The 21,421-nt window shown below is 37.1% G+C and overlaps 1 protein-coding gene across 6 annotated transcripts in view; it reads right to left on the bottom strand.

Moving 5' to 3' along the window:
- Positions 1–3,677: 3,677 nt before the first annotated feature.
- Positions 3,678–21,421, bottom strand: part of kst (spectrin beta chain, non-erythrocytic 5 kst) — a 372,152-nt gene continuing 354,408 nt past the window's right edge. For 5 of the 6 annotated variants that reach the window (XM_083122546.1, XM_083122542.1, XM_083122543.1 and 2 more), the window contains 5 exons: positions 19,378–19,510; positions 16,320–16,457; positions 14,338–14,442; positions 11,820–11,851; positions 3,678–4,630 (listed from right to left, as the gene is read on the bottom strand). In XM_083122546.1, coding sequence (XP_082978672.1) covers positions 4,385–4,630; positions 11,820–11,851; positions 14,338–14,442; positions 16,320–16,457; positions 19,378–19,510 — 654 coding nt within the window. In that variant the 3' untranslated portion in view covers positions 3,678–4,384. The remainder of the gene's footprint in view (positions 4,631–11,819; positions 11,852–14,337; positions 14,443–16,319; positions 16,458–19,377; positions 19,511–21,421) is intronic. The other variant, XM_083122545.1, reaches the window with a different exon arrangement.

Here is a 21,421-nt window from a genome sequence, read left to right as displayed (position 1 = left end):
ATTGTTGAAGAATATATCCGAACATAGTCATATTCTGGCGTAACAGAAGCATTTAGTGCCAAGTTTCCGACTAGTCCCTCTCGATAAGTCGTCAATTTTTCGTCTTGTGCAAAGGTTTCGCCAAACTGGGTCAGTACATGACAGGCAACGTTCAGGGTGCCCTTTGTTAGGAGCTGATGTTCTGCAGCATGTTGAACAAAGAATGGTGACGTCGCCACAAAATTCTGTTCGGAAGCTCGCCTCAGAATTGGACTTACGCAAGTCAACTGCTCACAAGGTTATACGGAAATTGAAATTTTACCCATATAGATTTCGTGTTGTTCATGAATTGAAAGTGGTGGATGTCCCAGCTCGGTTGCGTTACTGTCATTGGTTTCAATCATTCGTTCGACAAAATGATGTCAGTGTACTGAATAAAGTTTTTTTTTTAGCGACGAAGCCTGGTTTCAATTGGATGGGTATGTCAACAGCCAAAATTCCAGGCATTGGGCGACAGAAAACCCACATTAGTTGCATGAACTACCCTTGCACACTCCGAAAATCTGTGTATGGTGTGGAATATCGCGACGTCGTATTGTGGGACCGTTATTCTTTGAGACAACAGTGGAAACCGCTGTGTACGGGGATCTCATAATGCAATTCGTTGCTCTCCTGGAAGAAGACGAATGTGATGCTTGGCTACAACAAGATGCATCTACTTGCCATACATCTAATGAATCTCTTCGTATGCTGAGATAATTTTTTGGTGATCGTCTAATATCCAAGGATTTATGGACCAGTCGCTTGCCCGATTTAACGTCTGAAGATTTTTTTCTGTGGGTTTACTTAAAGGGGAAAGTATACCAAACGAGACCCAGAACATTGGAGGAGCTGAAACGAAACATTACACAGGAAATTGATAATATCGGTGCTGCAACCCTCAGGAAGGTATCTGAGAACATGATCAAACGAACCAAGTTATGTATCCAAGAAAATGGTGAACACTTCGAACATTTGCTTTAATTTGTAGGGATACCCACATTTCAGGGTTGCAAGGTGTATGTAATTTATTGGATATGTGCGAGAATAACCAACTTTCTCCTTTGTTGTTAAAAGTGCCTTAGTGTGATAGTCTGAGGTGAAACACGTCTGTTAGCGACATGTGACAGCAACAGTGTTGCCAGTGTCCCTCGTAATATTGTGAAAACATCGATTTTTGGAACAGCCCATTTATTCCCTTGTGCAATGTTTTTGAAACTTCGTCAAAGTTCTTTTTCTGTCAAATTCAATAGATGGCCATCCAAATTGTTCGTTGGTATTGTGAAATGTTGCAATAATTTACCTCAGTGAGTTCTGTGCATCAATACACACGATTTGCAAAAAAAAAATTCCGCCTTTGGCAACACTTTGCTTATTTGTTATTAAAACATGCATGTTCTTACATATGTTTGTCTCTCTAAATTTTCCCAATATACAGGGCATTCTCTTGGCAGAATGCATTTCTTCTCATTCAGTTTTGCTATTCCGTTATACAGTCGTAAACACCGGGTTCCGTGACTTTTCGGACACTCTGTATTTTGAATATTTGTACCTTATTAGAGCCCATACACACATAAAGTTACTTTCTAAACTTTTCAAATTAGCGAACTTATACACTTGTTTCTCTTCATCCAATACAACATATGACAACATTCAGACATTTTACCCCATCTATAATATGATTATGCCCACAACGTGGCCGAAGGTCACGCATGCGAGCGTACAAGATGGTCATGCCGAAAGTACATGAGTCCAATACATATAAAGCCCCAATCCCACCACTCCGTTCCAATATACAGGGTTATTACTAATGATTGGAGCAGTTTCATGAGTTTGCTGTAGCTATAATATTTGACATATTGCCATGAAATTTTACAGTAATGTAGAAAAACTCAAAGTTTTCTTCTCTTGCAGGCATGTTTCGGATTTCTGTCGGGAGAGCGCAGCACTGAGCAGTGAGTAAAGATGGTGACAGGCGCTGAGAAAGCTCATGCTGTGCTGGAATTTCATACATTTTTTTTAAAGTGGCACAGTGAACAGGCATAATGTGCAAATCTGGGGCACAGAACATCCCCCCACTATCGTGCAATACATCCGTGATTCACCAAAAGTTAATGTGTTCTGTGCGGTGTCAAAGTTTAAAGTTTATGGCCCCTTTTTCTTCAGTGAACAGACCATTACAGGACACATGTATCTGGACATGCTGGAGAACTATCTCATGCCGCAGCTGGAGACTCACAGTGTGGACTTCACCTACGAACATGATGGTGCTCCTCCCCATTTCCATCGCAATGTTCGTGCATTCTTATACACGCGATTGGGAAACCGATGGATTGGCCATAGTGGGGATGGTGATTAGACATTTCTGCCCTGGCCTCCATGCTCATCCTGTAGTTGTAAACTGTGCATACCAAATGAAGTTGGCACTCTGTGCATCTTTCTTGAACTTTGTTTTAAGTGTCGTTGCACTGTTTTGACGGACTGATATACATGAAATTCCAGCACAGCATAAGCTTTCTCAGCGCCTGTTGCCATCTTTACCCGCTGCTCAGTGCTGTGCTCTCCCGACAGAAATCCAAAACACGCCTGCCAGAGAAGAAAACTTTTTGAGTTTTTCTACATTACTGTAAAATTTCATGGCAATGTGTCAAATATTATAGCTACAGCAAACTCATGAAACTGCTCCAATAATTTGCAATAATAACTCTGTATATAAAGTCCCAATCCCACCACTCACTGACATAAATGTTCTCCATGAAGGAAGCCCTGGAGGCAAAAGGTGCCGGATTACGACCCCCCCCCCCCTAGAAATTGTCCCAAAAGACCGAGAAAATTAATAAATCACTCAATTAGCTTTTCTTTAAGGGTGAAAATGCCCTTTTTATGTCCTTAGCAACCTGTTTTCATGGCGCACTTTTAGTTTACATTGTTTGCTTCATTCTTAATTGTCAATTCACAGATGAATCAACTCCTGGTTAGAAAAGGTGCCCCAAACAAGAGTGACATCTACATCAAAAGAAGATTCAGTCCAGATACAATTACGTATATATTGGTAAACTCAATGCGAAAATATTTACATCGTGGTTGTTTTAATTAAATGTTTAGAGGTATAATAACAAATAATTATTTAGAGAGTTTGCGGTGGTTGTTGTTCACCATGGAAACAGACATTGCTAGGGAACCCAAATAAGTTTATTTTCACCCCGAAAACTACTGTAAGTGAATTATACTAGACTTTTCGTATTACAAAATATGAGCATCTGAATTTATTACACAGGCAAGGTGGGAAATTGACGGGAATGACGGAAAACAATTATTTTTCAATTACGTTTAAAAATGTGAAAATGACAAAAGATGTAAGTATTGCTTTTCCAATTAGACGTCGCGATTGAATTAGTTTACAAAAAAACACATATCTATCTATCTTTGCTTACCAAGTTTATTAGTAAGAAAATAGACAATAATACTATATTAGAGCCTGTAAACTTTTCAAATAAGCGAACCACGTCGGCGAGTGGACGGGACATGGGCCTTTGCCACGTCGAAAGTGCACGAGTATTATATTGTATATATTTTTGCATCAAAATGTTAACCACAGGAGAACATATTCAGATGGTAAGACCTTAGAAAAAAGGCAAGTTGCAAAATACATTCTCTTTATTTATATATATATTTATTTATTTATATTGCTTTTGTTATTAGAAATCTTATAATACAATTCAATTTTCTATAATAATTTATACAAAAAAGAATCAATACTTTTCAATCATTTTTTGTTTAGTTTTGTTTCCCATAATCAATAAAGAAATGTAGGCAGAGTGACAGGCCCTAGAAAGAAACACTAAAGGCTACATTATTTTGTAGCCTGCAAAATTTGCTACGTAAAAAAGGAACAAAAATAGTTATTCCCTATGCTTAGTTACCATGCCATTAAAGTGCACAGGGAACAGAAGAAAAGTAGAATTTGTTTGTAGTTACATAGAATATACAAGACAATTAAATTACTTACAAATTACACACCATTCTGGATATACTAATCAAAGTGAATAATATACATATGTTGAAGTAAGATGTGATATGAATTTTAAAAAATCATGGTCCCTTTTTAATGTGGACGGTCAGAAGAAATAAAATGTCAACCTAACCAAAATGGTAATTTGATTCACATATCCACACTTTTTCTGTAAATATATAAAAAAAAGATTTTTCTCTTTATCCACTCCTGAAAATACACAGTTATGACCATCCATCAGCCAAAGAAACCTGAACTGGAACACTTTTCCCTGCAATCCATAGAACCTTCATAATGTCCACTTCTTTTCACCGCTAGTCCGATATGTATTGCACAAAATTGAACTCAACATGTTCAAAGGTGAGTTGCCTTTTTCTTCCTGAATAGATTGCTAAGAACGTTGGTGCTCTTCCTGTCTTTTTCCTTCTCTTTTCTCGGAGGCTGGAATTCACTTTCCGATGAACTCTCACTTGGCCTCCGCTGGTGCTCTGCTATTGAATGATGTCGTGGAGCAGCTTGCTGGTTGCCAGGTGGTGGTACGTATGGTGGTAATGAGTTGGTGCGTGGTGGATAAACCCCTCTATCACTTGTTGGTCGTGCCTAGGATAAAAAAAAAGGTTTTAATTGGAAATGGTAAAATTGTGTTACAGCCTGTGCTAATCATGTTCTACTATTAAAGCTGCACTTCCCAGTGTTTCCTACTTATTTACATAGTGCAGTGAAGTGGTATAGGTTTTATTTCTAATAAAACAAAAATAGCTAGTGACTCTTCCAGGTGTAGTGATCCATCCTGAAGGGCACCTGACTGCCACGTGGAAATTTTCTAAAAATGTCTCCATAACTTTGCTCTGGAATTCACCAAGCTTGTAATTAACAGAAACTTGTGGGTGGTTGTAAATGGACGTGATGTCAGCACCTTGCATGAGCAAGATCAAGAATTTGTGAGACTCTACCTCCACACTTGTGGTGTAATGCACAAACTTTAGCTTTTTGCTTCTATCCTTTATCAAACTAATGTATTAATCTCTTATTACAACTTCTACTAAAGACTAGGAAGAATACAGACAAAAGATGATAATGCTATTTTTTTTTAAACATTTAATATAATGCCTAAGTACTACCAAGTTTGATGGTGGGTGAAGTGCAAGATTATTCCCTCTCCAATGATGTCCTTTGGGAGCAGCTCTGTGGCACACTATGGTGTATAATGGTCAATGGAGTATAGTGTTGATCATCACCACTATAGAGACCAAGAAAGTGTGGCAGCCCATGCAATTCCATTTTTGAATCTTGAATTTCTGAGTTTTGTTACCAGGAAAGCTTCTATCCCTCATGCGGCTCTATTGTTTTCTTGTTTTGACCCATGAATTATGATGTATTTTACACGTGTGCAGTTAAATCAGCAATAAATACAAAAAAGGCAAGGACAGAGATTCTTTCAGGATATCCGGTAGGTCAGTTCATGATAGGCTTTCAAGAGATAGCATCACTCTCATCATCATGAATTAAAATGCAGGGATGTAAGTAAATCCAATTTTTATGTATTTAGTACGGGAGGAGTAGAGTGTAGGTGGTAGGCAAATGGGGTATCATGCGCTTAATCAACTAACATTAGTCAGGCTGGATCCAGTTCAAGTCCAGTGTCCCTTTTGCTTTTCACTGTGAATCGTTATTGCTTTGATAATGTAGTCTACTAGTTGGATGATACGTGGCTTTTAGTAAAGTCACCTAAAAATGCCAGGCAAGAATCACCAAGATTAGGCCTTACACATCTCCGTCACTTCGGTACTTCTCTTCACCCAAGAGGCTTCCTCAGCGAATATCATCAATGAAACTCACGCAATAGTCAAACACTGAAAAGGCAGCACACCCCACCTGGCACCTTGTACTTCAAAAGCTGCAAGACAAGCAAAAAATGTGGACCCAACACGCAACACCCAATGCTTGGAATGCAGGTTGCATTACACTGCATTGAGCGTTACCTGACTGAACCTGGCAATCAACACCCACTAGTATCACCAGCCACAATCTTTGTTAATTAAGGCAGAGGTCCTTTGAAATGAATCGGACAATCAACAAAAACAGCAGCATGGAAATACAAAATATTTACCTCCACAATAGGAGTATTATGTCGTTGATTTCATGAGAATCCTTATGTAGGATTAAGTTTAACTCACCCTGTACAATTATTTGTATTGCAATTCCTTGCAGTTGCATGGAGTATTTTCAGATTATTTTCTGTATTAATTCTTGGATCTTTTCTGATAACAAACGAAGAAGAAAATATCTCAGGATTTCAGGCAGATTAATTCCTGAAATGCTTCTGAGCTTTTGAGAGCTATCATCACCCTTATCATCAGGACTAGAAGTGCAGAGATGTGAGTAAATCCAATTTTTATGTTTTTATTGTAGAAGGAGTCAGGTGTAGGTGGTGGGTCAATGTTGTACCATGCCCCTACATTCATGCTGACCTTCAGCTATCACTAGCCTAGATAAATTAAATTCAATCCTTGTGTCACTATTGAGACTGTAGATGGTTATTGCTTCCTTGATTGTGTGGTCCCAGTAGTTGGATGGCATCAGAATTTTAGTAAAGTTAATACTATAGCCTTCTGTAATGAAAGGATCTGCTAAGTGATTTTCCTGCAACATTGTTCACTTGTCCTCCTGGTTTGTCCTATGCAGGTGCACCTGATATGGTAAACTCCTGGCGTGTTCGGTCCTGAATTGACCTTTTAGACTTCATAATAGACTCTTGATTTTGGAGATGTTTTTGTGGATAGCCACAATGTTGTGTAGTTGATAACTGCAGAGAAGTTTCAGTGTATTGCATGATGGCCATGATCTTGTCCTCTTCGTGGAATGACATGTCTACTTTCCCTGTAGTGCCAAGGTTAGTTAGTTCCTGTCATGCATGACATTTTAGTTCTTTGTTGATGCTGTCTTCTGAATATCCATTCTGCCTGAATGTTGTACGTAGCTTTCATCTCGAAGGTACTCTGTGTTATTGATCGAGGTGGCTCTGTGACAGTACAGTGTAGACTGTACCGCTGGCTGATTGGTATGATGGATGATGAAAATTCTTGGCATTGCAGCACAGATCTTTTTGTTTCCTGCATACGCACTGTTCTCATGTTCCATCCAGCTTACATGTGATGAGGATGTGCAAGGTATGAGAGAGTGCATTAATTAGATGAAAAGATTATCTTGGGCTATTGACCAATTGAAATGAAGGTTTCAAGAGCTAACATCACTCTCATCTTCAGGGCAGAAGTGCAGTGCTGAGTGTCAACCCAGTGTATGTGTGTGTTTGGAGGAGGAGGTTCTCTGTGAAGATGGTGTCTGCTGCATCCACGCTGCTGATTCACTGTCACTAGCCAAGTCGGGTCCAGTTCAAGCCCAATGTTGCGATTCAGATTCTGCTTTTCCCCATGAATGGCTATTGCTTCTTTGATGATGCGGTCCCAGTAGTTTGATGATTTGACGATAATTTCGGTGATGCTGTAATCTATTCTATGGCCCTCGCTTATGGAATGTTTGGCTAGTCTCGACTTCTCCTGATGGAAATTCCTGTTGTAACTGTGGTGTTATCTGCAGTGCTGTTCAATTGTCCTGCTAGTTTGTTCAATGTGTGCTTTACCGCATTTGCAGACAATGTGGTAAACTCCAGGCCTAAACTGTCCTTCGGGTTGCAAAATATGCTCCTGACCTTCGACGGTGATTTGTGAATTTTTTTATGCCGTGTTTAGTAAGAATGTAGCTGATAATTCTGGAGGGGTTTCCAGTACATGGTAGGATGGCTGTCTTGTGGCCCTATGCTTTGTCCAGGTTTCCTGATGGATCCGTGTTTTCTGCTGTGCTGGTCTTCATGGACAATACTCGGTTTAATGTTTTGTTGATGATGTGTTCTGAGTATCCGTTCTACGAAGATGCTGTATTTCTTCTGGTAGATGCTCCACGTCATCAGATGTGGCAAGTCATTTTTGTTGCACGTCGACTTGGCGAATGTTTAACATGGGGCTCTTTTGAGCAGCCGCACACTGGACGAGACAATTGACTCGAGTCACGTTGCAACGGTTTGTGACAAAACAGTGAATGTCTGGGAAATTTGGTATTGCAAGGAGCAGCTTGGGATAATTTTATTTTAGAGATAATTTGTTGTATTGTATAGTCAAGTTAGTAACAAAATTCACCATGAGGCAAGTATTCAAACTGCAAAGTAGTGGGTTACAGAGCTGGCCTTAAGGACCAAGCACCTGTTCAAGGCCCCCACCAAATAAAAAATAATAATTCATTGGTGTATGGTTTATTACTAGTTTATGTGATGCTTGTGCTTGCAAGTAAGCAACTAATCTGATTTTCCCTGACTTTTAGATTGTCCGGACAAACTACTGAAATCAAACCCCAAAAAAAGTACAACCTACACAAAAATTGTTAAAATATTTCTATCAAAAATAAATAGTTAATATGCATTGTTTAATTATAGAATGAAGTCATGATATGAAAATGTTATTTTATACGAAACAATGTAAATTCACTACAGCATCAAAATTCAATGAAAAGTGAACGTAAGAGAATTATGTTATTGAATATGATTAAAAATTACCACTTTGATAGTTAAAATAATAGTTTGATATTGCACACACACGATTTTGTAATTTAATATGATGAACATCGCACCAGTGGTACATCGGAAATTTAAAGAAACACTAATTTAGAAACTTTTAATAACCTCCCATAATTCTCAATTTTAACCTTCAACATGTTCTGCTCTTGGATAATATACAAAATATTTAAATTAAATGTTATAATGCTTATATTATGATTACACTGGGTGATTTTTTTAACCTGAATCATTTGAATATCTTGAAAAAAAATCATCCTACAAAAAAATGTTCCAAATAAAAAGTTGATAGTTTGGAGGGGGAAGTTTAGTGGTGCAACAAAAGAACACCCCCTCCCCCCTCTTGTAGGTGGGGCAGGGGGCAACTTTGAAATTTCAAATAGAAACCCCTATTTTTTATTACAGATTCAGATTTTACGGAAAAAAATACATAAGTTTTGTCTGAAACATTTTTTTCGATTCGTGATAGATGGCACTATAATCGACAAATTTTCATTTCTTGAATGTTTACACTTTAAAACCAATGTATTTCATTTCGCAATTCATTTAAAGTCAAAAAATAAAACATTCTCGTGCATGAACTTTGTACTAATTCTTGACAAATCTTTTGAGATTTCATTAAGCTGGTAATTCGCCTATTTACAACATTTAAAAGTTAGATTCGATATTTGTTTAATTTTTTTTATTGTTGTGTGAAAGATGCTTAAGAAAGCTACAACAGAAAAAAATAAAAAAATAAAACAATGTCAAGAAACAGTTCCTTTTTAGACTTTTCCTGTTAAATCATTGTTTGTTTTTCATTGCTTTTTAGATCACAAGAATGGTCCGAGCGATTAATTTGACTAAGCTGTTGATACTTTTTAATATCAATGGATGTATTAACTGTAGAAGAGAAAATTGAAATGGTTCTCGTGTATGGAGAATCTGGAAGGAATCTCTGTCAAGCTGTCGTTGTTTATGCTCAGCATGTTTCAGACAGGGTGCGTTCTTTCGCTTCGTTTCAACGTACAGTCAATCAATTTACTACTGAAGGAAGTGTTAAACCTAAACAAAGGACCCGTCGAAGAACAGTTACTGGAGAAGAAAATGAAATTAATGTGTTAGCTGCTGTGGCCCATGATCCTCATGTCAGCTCATGAAAATTTGTCGATTATAGCACCATCTATCATGAATCGAAAAAAATGTTTCAGACAAAACTTATGTATTTTTTTCCGTAAAATCCGAATCTGTAATAAAAAAATAGGGGTTTCTATTTGAAATTTCAAAGTTTCCCCCATCCCACCTACAAGAGGGGAGGGGTGTTCTTTTGTTGCACCACTAAACTTCCCCCTCCAAACTATCAACTTTTTATTTGAAACATTTTTTTGTAGGATGATTTCTTTTCAAGATATTCAAATGATTCAGGTTAAAAAAATCACCCAGTATAGGACATCTGTACTTCAGACTAACAAAAAATCTGATTTCTTCAGACTGGAAAAATTTTGGTTATAGGCTCTGTGAATATTGTATGCTCAGGCCAGCCCTGGTAGGGAATTTGATAACCTTGTGGACATAGGAAGTGAGAAAGAATGATTGACTCAACCTGAAGAGAGACAGCAAGATATGGAAGTTACTTGGTGCTAAGTCAGGCTGAAAGAGGGTATAGGAGGCCAGCCTTATAAATTAACAAACAAATGGCTTGTGAGGCACAATGCAGCCAGCCTAGCATAATCATGAATGCTACAAACATAACTTGTAAACTCATACTGATGACAAAGAATCGGGTAATTGGTTTCTATGATACGGGTCTACAAAAGGTTGTGTGCCAGTCTGACAAGTGCCTTACGAGTGGTGATGGTGACTTGTCGGGAAGTAGTCCATGGTCTAGGGATTCTGACTGTTTTCTTTGAATAGCCTACTTACTTTCTAACTACTACTCGCAGGTAACCTTTGTATTGTTTTCACTCAGTTTCTCTTCGAAGAAGGAACTGATGCCATTGCTAGAAGATAGTGGCACTTGAAAAGAAAATGGTTGTTTTATACCAGCATGTGGCTGTACTTAAAATGAGGCAGTACTTTTGATTGATAAAGAAACAGATTTTTTTGCCATAAAGAAACAGATTTTTTTGCCATCAGGTGGTGGTACTTGTTATATAAGTTGCATCTGGTTGAAAAAAAAGTACCCATTTTCAGAATTTAGCCACCAGATGGCAGCCCTTTTCAGGAGGGCTTAGTAATGCATAAAAAAAACCTCTTGTATCTGCTCCAATAAAATGATCCATTTTAGGCTTTTGCCACTAAATGACAATATGTTCAATTGTAGAAAAAATGTTTTTTCCGACCTGCATGCAGACTTTGGACATCAAGTGGTGGCATTTTGTATAAAAATTGACCAGATTACTAGATGGAAATACTGATACATATTATGTATTGAGTGCAATGTACAGTCATGAACACTCATGGGTTGTAACTATTCCATTGAAAGTTAATGCTGACCTCCATGGTGGAATCGTTAGAAGAGCATGCCAGGAACCAGGTTCGAATCCTGGCCTGGACATGGGTGTTCATTGTGAATGTCCATTCATCAATTTCATCATATTGTCACTAATCCTTATTGTGGCGATTAGCCAAAAGTGGCAGAAAAGCGAAGTAGAATAAACTAAATCAATCAAGTGTTCATGACTGTAATGTGGTATTTGACATCATCAAACTGAAAATTTCTTGCATAATAATAATTGACAGAAATATATTACTTTAACTGCTATTTTATATCTTCACCTGCAATATATGTGGGGACTCCACAAACTAACCTTAACTTTGTATAACACCTATTGTTTCCAGTAAATTTTTATTTAGCCCCCTCCCCCTGCACAAAATAAGTTTATCATGGAGATAAATTTATTGATACAATTTATATTGTCATTTGCTAATTGCTACCTTAGCTTTGTGTGATTTTGAAAATGTGCATCCACCAGAATACAAACCACAATCCCTGACATAGCCACATTTCCCTCTCCACTCTTCAATCGGATAAGTCATTTCTGTCACACACAGTAACGATCAAGAAACATTGCTAATTGTACAAACATTTCTAAATCTTGCAGTTGTGAATGTATTGGAAGACCACAGAATCAGATTAATTTCAAAACTGAAGACTTAACTCAAGCAAAATACTTTTGTCCTTACCTGCCTTGCTGGAGGTCCAACGTTGCCATATGCTGAAAAATTAAAGAGACCATGTGTTATTAATACAACACATACTTTACAATGAAGGAATATGAAAACAATTAAGCACTTTTCATGCATAGTATACAACCCAAGTCAACCTTGAATCGTACAATCCCATGCCTGCATGCTGATTTCCTCTCCTCTTAACATGCAAATCCTGCAGAACAGTGTTTATACCTCTGGGTTAGTAGGGCACAATGATACACTGTTAGATAATACATCAATGAAGAAATTTCCACCTCAGAAAGCATCCAGAGCTACAAATAGAAATTTATCAATACATGTCAGTAACAGCAAGACTGTGCAGACTTTCAAAACCAATATTTTGCATGCAAACATATCACAATAATTGACATAAGTTATTTAACTTACTACTATCCTTAATAACAATAACTGAAAATTCTTAAACAGGCTAACTACTAAATCTCCACAAAGAAATTCATGCATATTCCAGGATAAATTCCCCATATTTCAAGGACAGCTAAAAATTTTATATTATACACAATTTTCCTCATTTTCTTTAAGAAAATTTATAACAAAACACCTATCTCTGACAGGTTTCTTGCTTTTACTTTTCATCTAGTTTAATATTGAGGCAATATACGTGGGGCATTTTGAAAGTAAGGGCCAGTTGATCATAAATGGTTGGCAACAACGGAGTGGACAGTGCATATTCAAAAACTTCAACTTTCAGCCATATTGTCATGAATTAATCGTTGTTTGCTTTTCTGAGAGATTCATTTATTGTGGCTTGGAAAATAAGCAGTCCTGTCAGATGTGCTGGTCCCAACAAAAATGTTAATATTTTGGATACCCTAGGGTACTCAGACTGGAAAAGTATCAGCAATTACATTTGGATCAGTACTTAGAACAGCAATAGAATGTAGCAATATCTGCAAGTGCACACTTAATTAGCAACCTGAATGATAGCCAACATTTTATGTAACTGGATAACATGTATGGGGCTTTGAGGAAAAATACTCTTAGAAATGTGCAGTATTTGGATTTTGAAGGAAGAAGTTAAGAAGACAAAAAGTTACTACTGTGAGCTATAACACAACACTGCTGCATTCTGCAACCACCAGCTTGTAAAATAACATTTCTCTGGTGTGCAACAAAAGATAGTTTCCTCTGCAAATTTATCGTAGGGTGAGTGTATAAGATTTTATCTTTGAACACCTCAGAGTGGTACAGTCTTTCTCATGTCATTAATTATCACTAGATCCCCAAGTACCTTTGCCAGTACAAGTGTCTTTAACTGAAAATTTTCATGATGTGTTTTAGGTTTTATTTTCTTTCCAACAACAAGCACCATGAGAAGTCCTCTCACACTCCGTTCCCAGGTCACTGAGACTTGATTATGCATAGCAGATTGCATTCCTATACAGGATAAATAGTGTTTACATGTGGTCAGCTCTATATCCATGTAAGTTGCACAGCGTGCACCCTCATTTTCTGCTACATTTTTAGCATTGAAAAAGAGTGGAGTATACTTGAGTAAATATTTTTTTTAAAATAATAAGTGCGCATGAATTTTGATTTTTATATCCATAAGAACTAAACAAAATGTCAATATTATAAGCATAGAAATTTCGAATTTACTTTATGAACTGATATGCTATTGTTGTTCACTACCGATGGACCCAGCCCTTATGACAAGCGTGATTAGTGTTGCAGATTTGAAGCCAGCGCTAAGTATGGAGGTTTCATTCTGTTTCCAGTCTATTTTTCTGATTTATCATCACTTTTCTGCCACTGTTGGCTAATCATGGCACTCAGGGTAAATTGTGATTAGTTTAAGTTTATGGAGGGACTGGTGGCGGCGAAATTGCAAGTCCCACAGTAAATGCCATGGTAGAGGACTTTTGCATAGAGATGGGTCATCTGAATGGTAAAAATATACAATGGTAAATATCTAAATACTCGTATGTATGCATTCAGTATGTACATTCATCCACAATGATGCATTTATTAAAAAATGTCCATGAAAATTTATTTTCATTCACTTTGCATTTCACAATGTGAGAATTGAAACAAAACCATCCTGAATAAACATATACGTTTGGGGACATAGTGATGGACATTTTTCATCCATGTTCATTGTGGACAAATGCCCATGCAATTACTCTAAGCTCATCTACATTCACACACAACTTCACACTAATAGTACACATAATCCAACTCTTATCTAGAAAATTAAGACTATTGTAAACTCAACAAAATGTCTGCACAGCCTTAGTGAACGACACAATAAAGAAAAACCTTTACATGAAAGAAAGCTTGTGTGAAACAGTCCTACTGTGTGCAAAAACAAATCCAGTGACAGTTTACTACGGGTGCAGCAAGTAGATCCAAAGGTGCATTCAGTGAAACCCAAGATAAAATAAAAACAAAAGAGGTCCACCAGGCGCCATCTATAGCAAAAGGGAAGAAAGAAAAGCTGAAAATGGTTGGGTACTTTGTGCAGTGGACTAACCATGGAAATCTCCGCCGTCTTGCCAGTCTCGCTCTGCGTGACGAGGGCTTGCCACTGGATGGGGGCGAAGAGGAGGAGCAGAGGAGGGGAGGGGAGGTGGGATATCTAGAAATTAAAAAATAAAGTGTTTAAAATTTTAGAAACAGACCCAACTATCTATTTTCTTTTCGCCACACCAGACAAACAAACAGTGCATCTTGTTGGGTACATGCCTCTGTGTCCACAATGAGAAGTTTCAGAATGGAAAGCCACCAGTTTCTTTTTTATTGTAACTAAGGATTTTTTTTAAATCTTGTATATTGAGAAAAAAAGGGCAGGAAATGTACTGATATTATTTTAAAATACTCCACTGTCCAAATACTAATTTACAGCCTTCAGAACATTGTTAATCAAACAGTTTACGTAAATAACCTAAGCTGGATCTGGGGTTTATCTTCAAAATGGCATTAATCATTCTCCAAAATACCGAAAGAGGATTTTTAAACACATCTAATTTTCCAGAATTCCTAACTTCTTCAGCAAGGTATTTAGAACTAAGAGGCACTTTTGGAAAAAGTCATTGATGAGAAAGTGCATCGAATGTTAATTTTTCACACTTAATTATGGTGTAACAATTTGTACAAAAATTGACATGTATTTTTGACCATATTGAGTGCTCAGAAAGAAACTATACTGCAGTTTTATCTTGCTGTCTGCTGCCTGTGCCATACATATGACACATGTCAACTTAAAAAAAGCTACCAAGACAGTTTATGGGAGGAAAAAAAACATTGGCCATCCATACAAGACATAGACATTTAGAATACATAACCCGAATGTAAAATATATCTTTTGCGGCCAAGTTAGGTACAAAATTATATGTACACAAATACCATATTGGAGATTTCTTGACAAATTCAACTGTTTCACTTTTTGCTTTGTCCAGAAAATTCCCACTTCACTAATTATTATATTAAAATCATTTAGTGCAAGGGATGTACAGTACATTGATTTTTTTAAGTGGAGAAACTATTATGGAAACTTCTCATTATGTAATCATGCTTTTCACTATAAACTACAGACAGATAAGAACTACAATGTTTACTATCATTGTATTTATAAAGTTTGTTTTTCCTGTCGACATATACATACTTATTTTATGAAACTTGAATGTGGATGCTACACTTTTAAACAAAAAAATCACACTTCCTCTCTCATAATTTTATTTGTTCCCTGTGATATAGCAAAGACAATATAGGTAAATGAAAATTATTTTGTCGTAGATTTCAGAGCAAAAGCCTGATGCTGCAAAGTTGTGCGTTTATTCTAGACAGATTGATGATTGTTTAAAATGTGCCAGACGAAACAAATTAAAATATTAGGGAGAGAGAAAGCCTATACATGTTTTCTTACAGACTTGATATTAGAAAGAACATATCAACACAACTTTCAAAACTAATTTTAGCCCATTTCTAGATAAAATCATGGAGGGGTAAAAATGCACAATGTGTATCTTGAAAGGTTTTCTCTCTTTCCTAGGAGTTAGTGTTTATATTTAACTTTTAATATAGTAATGTCTTTAATTTAATGTGTATTTATGTCATTCTATCAAAACTTTTCAAAGAGTGTAATGTAATAAATATGTGCAAGGGATACATTTATTTCTGAACTTGCATTTTCCTCATTCCTCTTAATATACATTTTGTGTGCGTGTGAGCAGATTTTGCCTTTAATTCCCTTCTGAAGTGTATAGTGCATGCATTGAGTGCAATCCTTTCAATATGTTCATAGAAAAGGAACAAAATATGTTACAGTATGAAACTGATATAACAAATCTAGCAATAAAACATGAAGAAGAAGCACTGATGAAAGATGAAAAATGTATTATAAGAAACAGTCAATAAATGATTATAATGATTTAAACAGTAAACTGTCCATTATTTCGAAGTTATGAAAAAAGAAAGAAAATTGATGATGAAGAGAGTAAAATCAGAAGTCCTAACCTTCTCTCCCATCTATCATGCTTTGGCTTGCTTCTCTTCGGCTCCACACATCCTGTCCGTCAGGAACTGGAAGCCCATTTTGATGGATGTTTCCTCTTGACTGCTGTGGATAACTTCTTCTCCCTGTGTCAGGAACATCTGTAAGAAACACATTTTCACTCAAAGGAAATGCAGCATTCTAGTTTCTACTGCATAAAAAGTTCGAGGGTCATCCAGAAAAAAAGGAACGTTTTGGTATAAAATACGAATGACAAATGTCTGCAAAAAAAAAAAAAAAAAAAAAAAATGGTACAACAACTACATTCCTTACTCTACCTTTTCACATATTCGTCATACCCATTCAAACACTTATCATAGCATGATACCAGTTTTGCACAACCGAGAAAATGGCGAAGACCTAACAGGAAATAGAGTCTGCACTTGTAGTCAGACAGGAGCTATAACATTGGTATTTGTCGTGCGGCAATTGTTTCATGTTGCCGCACAATTTTGGCGAGGATGGATCAACGTGCACCTGTCATCACACAGGAGTCGCAAGATCGGTATTTGTCATGTGAAATGTTTTGCGTTACCAAGCGAAACGGCATTATTTTGGCGAGGATCGATGCACACCTAATGTCACATGGAAATCGTAATGAATTTGTCGTCAGTGGTGAACCAAGTATTTTCGAAAGGGTGGGTACGTATACTTTCCTTAGTATTAGTATTTGTCATGCGAGAAACAATTTGTGTTAACAAGTGATTTTGGCTAGGATTGGCGTGCATCATCGTGATTAGTCAAAATTAGAGAAAAGTGGTGCTAAAACAATTAAAATCAAATTATATGGAGATAAGAGTGGTTACTCACCATCACACTGGAGCAATATTACTATTTGCCATGCGAGAAACGTTTTTGCTGAAAGTGGCACGATTTTGGCAGAAATCCAGTATGCTCCTACAGTCACACGGGAGTAGTAACATTGGTATTTGTTGAACGAGAAACGTTTTGCATTACATAGTGAAGTGGCGTGATTTTGTCAGAGCTTGAGTGGTCCCAGGTTCAATTCCAGTCAGGACAAAAGTTACTTGGCAGTTCTTGGCACTCCATACACTATTCGCGAACAGGGGAACGGTGTATTCAGATTACAACTGTGATTGCCCTTTTAAAAAAAAAAATGATTAATTTGACTTTACGCACAGCGAGACTTGAAAACTGTGGTCTCTAATTTTTTGTAACTTTTCTTCCACACACACCTGAAAGTTGCAAAAAACTGTGATTCATAGGAAAGTTGTTCGCATTGACCTTGGATACAAAAGGCAGTGGGAATATTGTAGAGATTTCTCTGCTGCCTCACTGGCACCAGTTTGCAGGTGCGAGATTATTGTTTATGTCTCCCAAGTTGCTATGCAGCTGACCTAAAAAGCGTGGGACTGAGAGTTGCAGGGTTTGTTTACATTTGGGCCATCTGGGAGCATGATTCATTCTTCCAGCCCTTATCTTATCTTGCTGTGCAGCGACACACTAATCATGAAAATGTTGCTACAGCTAGCAAATTCAATATAACTGACATTTGTGATGAATTTAGGAGGAAATAAGAAATGCCTGCTTGAGAGGCAAGGCAATGAGCGAAGTTTCCAAGCCTGCATGTAGCTTCTTCCTGATGCGATCGAAGATATATATTTTTTTCAACTGCAAGTGGTATGTTCCTTTAGGCAACCGTTTTGTCACAAATCAGCATTGCAAATAGGCAGCCTCGATTGCCAGTTTTTGCATATTTCGTACTTAATTTGATGATATTTCACAGCTATTTCGGAAAAAGGCATTCACTTCATGAAAGAGTGCACCTTTCGCGTTACTTCGCGAATAAAACTCGCATATATTTCATCATTGGGGATGTAGTTATTTGTATAATGTTAAAAATTGCACCATTTCTTCACATTTCACATTTTCACACATCTCAAAAATTCAATGTCCCTCGTGATTAGTATCTGGCTTCCTACACCAGAATTTCCTACTATTTTCAAGTAGCTCTTATGTTGACCTCACAATTGTGCACCAACATTAACATCTAAGGTTTTGTAGCTGGGATGTCCACGCCAAAGGTGAGACTGCTAACAATTTGGCTATGCCAGAGTTCTAAATTAGAGATGTACAAATATGAATTATTTACTGATACTAGTAAAATGTAAATATGTAAGATCTATATATTGGAAAAATATATATATATATATTTGCCACTGTATATATCAGGGAATGATGTGGATGATGGATTTCTTTTTTGCAGTCTTCTTCAAAGTGCAGAAAGATGGAAAGAAATGTCACGTGAACTCTCATTTGAAAAGCATCAAAGAAAACAAAAACACAAAACTAGATTATGGCACCTCAATGCTACAAGTCTTCATACAGTCAAGAGAAATTTACCATTGTTATAGAATCATTAAACCAAGTCCCAAAATACTTATAACCAGTAGATGAGCCAGGTAAGGCAATGCACAGTGAAAGTTTTTTTTTTCAGGATAGGGTGCAAGTTTCATTCACATTCCAGAACTTAAATACAGTAAGATATTATATTAATACACACACAAAATGTACTGACATATCTGCTTAATGAATTATTTCATTCGACTAATTTCAGTGACCACTGTGTACATTTCATGTCTATATTAATAAGGGTGTAAGTTGTAAAAATTTAAGGATGTTTTCAATATGTCCCTAACAGCAACAATTTTGTCCTGCAACTTCTTGCTTATCTTGAAGCTGAGGGTGAGTGATGACCCATGCTCAGGCTGGGACTTGTACCTAGAAACTTTGGAGGGGAGCTCAAAAGTCGACCACTCAACATGCTTTGCTCCCAAGCAGGCTCATTCATTTGTGATGAGACCAGATGATGCTGTTTTTATCTGTGCCACATAAAGAACATGCACTTCATGTGAGTGAGTGAATCCAATTTATGCAACACATGTTCCTTCCACTTGTGTATTTTTGCACCTTTTTAAAGATTTCATCCAAAACTTTTGAGAAATTCATTAATTTATTAATGCACAAAAGAATTATCACCACAATCTTAAGACTACTCACCTCCCATTACATAATTAACAGGTGGCCTTACTCGGAGCTGAACATCATCACTTGAAGGTTTAGTCATCACCGTTGAACTACCTCGGGGAGGAATAGGTGGTCTTTCCTGTTGATGGTGCTGTTGTTGCTGTTGCTGTTAATATGAAACAAATTCATAAATGTAATTTTTCTATTACATTAATTACCATTGTTTATACACACACACACACAATGCCGTGCAATGCTGACAAAGTTTAAAGGTCAGCAAAATTGTCATATTCACTTAAAAATATTACAGTCGGCTCTCGATTCTACGACCTCGGATATAACGACCCTCTCGAAGTAACGACCCTTTTCATGGGAACCGTGAAAAATTGGGAAAAAGTTGAAAAATAAATTTTTTGCACTCATTCCCTTCACAAGCACTCTACTGCTCGCAAGTGGGCCTGATCTAAAAATAGACACCACTACACCTTGCTTGAGTGATATCCAGTAGCACTTGACCTCTGCCCTCCCCTCCCCCAAGTGCACCAATGTTACCCTGCAGCCGACAGCTGCTACCCAACATGTCAGTCTTGTTTTGCCACTGTGATTTCGTTTGCTCTTGGATATGCAAGAAGAGATCGAATATGCTTGGATGTCATTTTAAATTGACCTTGACTTGTTTCCTTGTCTTAAGGCGATGGGGGACAATTAAAAACTTGCCGAGGTTTACACTCGTTGGAAACACTGCGCAAAGGAACACTGCACAAGAGGCGGGTTGTTCGAAGAGCACGCAAAGTCCACAGCTGCCTCCCTCGTCCACTTAGCGGCAATATAATTTATGACTGTTGATGGGAGCGAGGAACACCCAAACCCTCGGTCAACTTTCTTGCAATATGAGAGTTGCTGTGACGTCTGGAAAGAAGCCACCAGATGGGAAAGAACTTCTCCCCCTGAGATATCTGGAACAAGTTCATGAAATTTAAATTTTGAATTTGTATTGACATTTCTAGACTTTCGTTTTCGGGATCTAGAAAGTGCAGAAATCATTTACGGAAGTCGGAAACTGACATTGACAATACACGCGACGGTATTTTCAATTACTTTTTTTTCTTCTGCAGAATCTTTCGGCGCGTAAAATCATGCATCAGGGATACCATGAAGGAGAGCAGAGAAAGTGATCTCTATATGTTTTTATTTTCTCGATTATTTTATAATGATAGTGGACTCAAATATGAACTTGTCAACAATGCCAAAGTATTATGAATTCAATTAGAATTTTATGATCTGTAAAATAATTAGGGCTGAGCCGATACCACTTTGAACCGATACCGATGCTGATACCCTCACTGATACCGATACTCTCACCGATACCGATACTCTCACCGATACCGATACTTGAAAATTGCAATAATTAAAATTTGTTCAAAATATTGATCAATATTGGTGTGTAAATATTCTTCTCCAATTATATGTATCGATTTACCAAGAAATTTGCTTTATAATATTCAAGAATTGCATCAGAATATTAAAATATATATTATGTCATAAAGAAATATAGTTTGTCTTGCAAAATTGGTGCAAAAATTGGTGAAAAGAAAGTTTGACTTTTGCATAATTTCCAGGATAATTAGACTCTACGAAAGGGTTGCGCGGCATTTTTGCGGAGCTCGTGAAGGACCAAAATGCCGGGAAAGTGTCGGCTGATATCGGTGGAAGAATTCCAACCGATACTTTCTGATACCGATATCACTGGTATCGGCCGATACCAATACATCGGCATCGCTATCAGCTCAGCCCTAATAATAATAATAATATTAATATAGGTAATATATATTTTCCTAATGACTAAAGATGAAGACATGCCTCACCTTCCTGCAGACAAAAAATCTTCGGGCGCCCTAGGTCGTCAGAGGAATGAAATGAATTAACTTTACTCCCATTTTTATGTGATAAATTAAATAATAATGTATTTATGTTTTTGGGTATTTTTCAAACACCATAGCCTACATTACAGTTTACCAAAGTCTCCAACGGGGGTCATTATCGAACAGTAGGTCTCTGTCTCGTCTCGATTTTACAA

This window comes from Lepisma saccharinum, chromosome 5 (genome assembly GCF_977018435.1).
Source record: "Lepisma saccharinum chromosome 5, izLepSacc3.1, whole genome shotgun sequence".
Taxonomy (NCBI): Eukaryota; Metazoa; Arthropoda; class Insecta; order Zygentoma; family Lepismatidae; genus Lepisma; species Lepisma saccharinum.
This window is presented reverse-complemented; position numbering and strand designations above follow the sequence as displayed.